Source organism: Arachis ipaensis, chromosome B01, assembly GCF_000816755.2.
Source record: "Arachis ipaensis cultivar K30076 chromosome B01, Araip1.1, whole genome shotgun sequence".
Taxonomy (NCBI): Eukaryota; Viridiplantae; Streptophyta; class Magnoliopsida; order Fabales; family Fabaceae; genus Arachis; species Arachis ipaensis.
In genome coordinates, this window is record NC_029785.2 from 20,681,724 (window position 1) to 20,686,916 (window position 5,193).

At 35.9% G+C, this 5,193-nt stretch overlaps 1 protein-coding gene across 1 annotated transcript in view; it reads left to right on the forward strand.

Annotated features, from left to right (window-relative positions):
• The window catches only part of LOC107647980, a 9,450-nt gene continuing 4,770 nt past the window's right edge, over nucleotides 514–5,193 (forward strand). The window contains exons 1-4 of the mRNA XM_016352016.1: nucleotides 514–825; nucleotides 1,666–1,812; nucleotides 2,028–2,082; nucleotides 4,959–5,154. Coding sequence (XP_016207502.1) covers nucleotides 514–825; nucleotides 1,666–1,812; nucleotides 2,028–2,082; nucleotides 4,959–5,154 — 710 coding nt within the window. The remainder of the gene's footprint in view (nucleotides 826–1,665; nucleotides 1,813–2,027; nucleotides 2,083–4,958; nucleotides 5,155–5,193) is intronic.

A 5,193-nucleotide genomic window follows, 5' to 3' on the forward strand; every position in this document is an offset into this window, starting at 1 on the left:
AGGTTCCAAAAGGAAAATGGTGGGGATTAGTTGGGATAAGATGACTAGGCTTAAGAAAGAAGGCAAACTTGGTTTCAAATATCTCAAGGTTCAAAACCTGACTCTTTTGGGTAAATAGTGTTGAAAAATCGTGACTCAACCTAACTCTCTTCTTTCTAGAATTCTTAAAGGTAAATACTTCAGAGAGTAAACTATCATTTCTACCCACAAAAATTTTAGACGTTGACAAATCTACCCACGAAATAATAAAATTGAAGTTATACCCATAAAAGATCAGTTCCGTACGATAAAACTATCCAAACCCTAAAAAACTACCCAAAAATTTCAAATTACCCTTCTTTCCATCACTACTACCATCATTCTAGGATGGAGATTACGGTGATCTATGAGGCAACATCACATGCTGTCAAGGATCTCTCATCCTCCCTTGACGTTGGCACCACCGTGGCGCAGGAGTCGCTCGAGACCGTCGACCAGACCATAGACGACATCAGCTTCACTCTATGAAAATCCATGGCTAAGATCATCTTTCACGGTAAGGACTCTCTCCTTGCCCCTAATTTTGATTCCTCAAGTTTTGATAACAACAATCATGCTAGGAATCAATTGATTAGTAACAACATTAATTTTGATTTGAAACATTATAGTAGGTTTGATGTGCTGGTACGTGTTATTCGGAGTGACAGGAATACCTATGTGGAGGATCCTGAGGATTCGAAAAATTATGAGGAGCAAAAATTAAGGTTTGTCTTGAGGGATAAAGGTAAGGATATTGAAAACTTAATGGAGGAGAATGGTGGTGCTGAAGAGGCAAGGGTGAAGCTGGTGAAGCACACAATTGACGTAGAGGAAGATTAGGATTTGTGTAAAACCCTGATTAAATGGTAATTAAAATAAGTAATTAATTAAATATGGGCCAAAGGATTTGGAGAATCTAGAATTCATAATTTATAAATTTAACGATGATATTTGAATTCAGAGAATTTTTCCGAGTGGGAACATGTAATGTATTTCGGGAAAATGCCTAAAAACGCGTATTGGTAAATTAACCGATAATACCGGCTTAAGTCTGTCCGGCACTATGAGTGAGACAACTAATTATGGGTGAAGAGAGTTAAGAAACTAAAAATTATAATTTAGAAAAGTAAAAATAATTAGAATACAAATTAAAACACTAATTTTAAAAGTTTTGACTCAAAGTTAGGCCAACGGGCTAAATTGAGTGAACTGAGCCCAAGTGAGCCCAAGCCCACACTATATGAGCCCCATTTCAGCACAAACCAACCATTTTTCCCTTTTGAGAAGAAAGAGACACAGCTGATATGAGAAGAGAGAAAGAAAAAACAAAACCCTAACCTCCTTGGTCTTCAATCCTCCATAACTTCCTTTTCGAAGTTTCGATTGACGAACCATTTGCACTCACACGTCACTCTCCTCATTCTCTTCGATTTTAACTAGGTATTGGACGAGTACCTCGAAATTTTTCACCCAATTTTATTTTCTCCTTTCAATTCGTGTTTTGATTTGGATTTTGAGAAAATTTTGTGATTTTGGTTATTCAAGAGTGCTTTAATATGAGCTATTGGTGAGTTCCATCATCAATCTCAGTAGGTTAAGGTAAGAAAGCATTATCCCCTTTCAATTGTCCAATCTTATGAACTTTAGGTTGAGAAATTGTGGACTTTTGTTGTGAATAGTGAAATTGTTGTGTTGGTCGGTGCGGGGTTGAGTTGTGGATCAAGTGGCGAGATTTCGGTGAATGTTGGAATTGCCTGTGAAAGGACTCAAGGGTTTGGAACTGCTGTCATTAATGTATGGTTTAAGTTTTATTTAAATACCATTTTTATGTGACATGAAGTCCTAGGTTAGATACCCCTAAGATTAGAATTAAATTGTATGATTGGATGGAATTGATATGTTTACTTGATAGGTTGATGAATTTGACTTAGTTTGGTGATTGAAATTGTAATATGATGGAGTATGTGAAATTTATTGGTAGAATAATTGTTTATGATTTATGAATTGAGAAATCGATGAATGTTGGGCCAGAGGCCGTGAATTTTGGGTTGGAGGCTGTGAAAGGTAAGTTGAGGTAAGTATTGGTGTACTATGTTAAAATTTGTTAGGAATAAAGATTATGAGTTGGATGATTTATTTTAGTTTGATTGTAAATGTATGTAATGATGGATTGGTATAAAATATGTACATATTGTGATTTGAGAAGAGTGGTGTATTGATGGGGCTTGGTATATATTAGCGTCATATTGAGGATGAGAGTTTTATGACGTTGATGAGCAATTGGATATGTGTATTTGTGAGATTGATATGAAATAACTTGGTTCTAAATTTAGGCTTGAAACTTGATTTTGGATGATGAAGAATTTTGGGAATTTGAGGAATGTTGGTGGTATAGGTGGAATAGAGGTTTGATTTTGTGTAAAATATATTTTTTTAAAAAAAAAAAAAACTATTTTGGATGTGTTGGCTTGAGTTCAAATGGTTTGATTTTGGAGAAAATGCAAATTTGGTAAAAGCCTAAGTTTTGGCAAAAACAGATTTTAGCCAACTTCGGCGGGCTATAGCTCGACCCTTGGAGTTGAAAATTCAATGAAATTAGATTTTTATGAAAATTTATTCAATAATATTTCTAACGGTTAAAGAATGATTGAAAATTAATTTTAACAAAAAAAATTATACGCTTCAAAGTTTTGGTAAAAAACTGCATTTTTGCAGCATATCAGCTTTTTCTAGATACTGATATGCATGCATACGCAGACACGGCATGCATATGCGACTTTGGAAAATTTTGGGTTCGCGTGTATCCGAGCCAATGCTTCTGTCCAGGTACTCACGTACGCGACTGTGGTCCGCGTATGTGACACTGCCAAAAGTTAGACTTATGCGTACGTAAAAGACATGTGTACGCATGACCACCCTATTTTGCAGTAAATATATTTTTATGTTTCTAACCATTCTTAGCCTTCTAAACCTCTGCAAGTCCTGTTATGAGTCAAAAGCCGGTATAATAGAGAGTAGAGGAGTTAAGAATGAGAATGTATGAGTTGAGTTAGTGAATTGAAGAAAGATGGATTAAATGTAATGAGAAATGAGGATGATTGATTATGATTAAGTATGGTGACAATGGTTATGATAATGAGAAAAGATGATGGTTGATTTTGATTGAGGATGATGAGGATGATTATGATGATGGAGAAAGATGATGATTGATTTGATTGAGGAAGATGGGAATGATTATGATAATAAGAGATGGCGGTAATTGATTCTGACTATGACTATGAATGAAATAAAATAAGATTGAGAACGAGTTTAATAATGAATGATGGGGAGTAGGGAGCCAGAGTTTGGTAAATTGATGACAAATTGGGGAGGTTAAGGATTCTTTCTCTTGTCGCACTAGGGAGTTGGATAGAAGGTTGAGGATTTCCTTCGATTCAATTATGTATTATTAATTCAATTTTTGGGTATGTTTGATTATGTCTGATTGAATTGAGATTTGGATTGATATGGTGAGGACGGTGACTTTGTCTCGCTCACGTATAGGAAAGTTGATATTGAGGATTCTCTCTCTTGCTGTGATAGACAAAATGAGGTTGAGGATTCCCTCTCTTATTGCGATGGGCAAGCGGGGTTGAGGATTCTCTCTCTTGTTACATTAGGAAATTAAATAGAAAAGGTTGAAAATTCTCTTCGATTCAATTTATGGTTGTGGTATGAACGAGTGAGGTTGAGGATTCCCTATCGTTACATCACAGTCTCTCTCTAAATGGGAAGTTGAGGATTCCCTCCTGGAAGGTTGAAGATTCCCTTCGTGTTGAGAGACGATATCCGGGTTAGCTACTGGATGTGTTAGGTTCTGGCTGTATGACCGACAGATGAGCACATTAGCCATAGGGCAGACATGCATCATTTGTACTTGATTACTTTGTTTAGGTTTGCTATACTTTTGGCTTGTTAATTTGTGCATATTAAATGATTTTGTGCTAATTGCTTTACTTGATTATACTTATGTTTTATTTGCCTGTTTTGCTTGCGTTTGTATATCTTAGAGGTTTCTTATGCTAGCTATGGTGACGCTGAGGGCTGCTTTTGATGAGATGAATTAAGCTCTCTAGGTAGATGCAGTGGAGTGATTCCACTTGCTACGAGTGGAGATTTGATGTGTTGACATAGGATCACTGAGTTTGAAATATCTGAGGGCTGTTCCGGTCAAAGTTGGAAAGGTGTGGCAATAAAGAGGAAAGTGAATTAGAGTAGAATCCCCTAGGATAGTTTCCTAATTATGGATTAGTGAGAACCTAGGATGGAAATAATGATGTGTTGAGTTTAAGATTGCTTAGTGAGTTTTCTGTTGCCTTATATTGTATTTACTTGGTATTTTTACTGTACTGAAATCCATGGGTTAAGGTTCTCATTCCGTATATATTCCTTGTTTTTCAAATGCAGATCCTGATGCTCTGCAGTAAGCTAGAGTTCGTCTGGAAGACCGTGAAGCTTATTCTGAATTTCGTTTTGTATTTTGTTTAGACTTCTCCCTTTTATTTTGGAAAACATTGATGATGTATATGTAGATATTTCTTTTGAATCTTGCCTTTAGAGGCTCTGATGTACTTTTGTGAGAGATAGGATGGTTATCAACTGTTTTTATTATTGTAACCCTAGCCACCTAAACTTCGCAAGTCATGACTAGTGGCTATTATACATAATTATATATATTTTGCCTTTAATCTATTCTACCTTTAAAGTTTTATTTTACCCTGCTTTTGCGAATGCATTACTTTTTGATACGTGTATGTTCGCGCTCGCGATTTTCTTTAATCCCTTTTTAAGCTTCTCGTTTAATTACTCTTTCTAAATATATATGTATTACAACTCCACCTTGAGTTGTACCACCTTATTATCATTGACTTATAACTCGAGTATAAGAATTTAAAAGTTAGGGTGTTATAATTTGAGCTGGGACTTTCACGATGATGACGACAATGCTGTTGAGAATATTAGTCATGGGAAGAAGGATTTGAAGATAGAAAGTGATGGGAAGGGTGTTACTTCTGATTCTAAAACTGATGGTGGTGATAAACCAACGAAGGTGGATCATGAAAGGAATGTGGCACTCAATCTAGTGTTGTTGCAACTGTAAGTGATGGTGGTGATGGTGAGTTGGATGTGAAATAT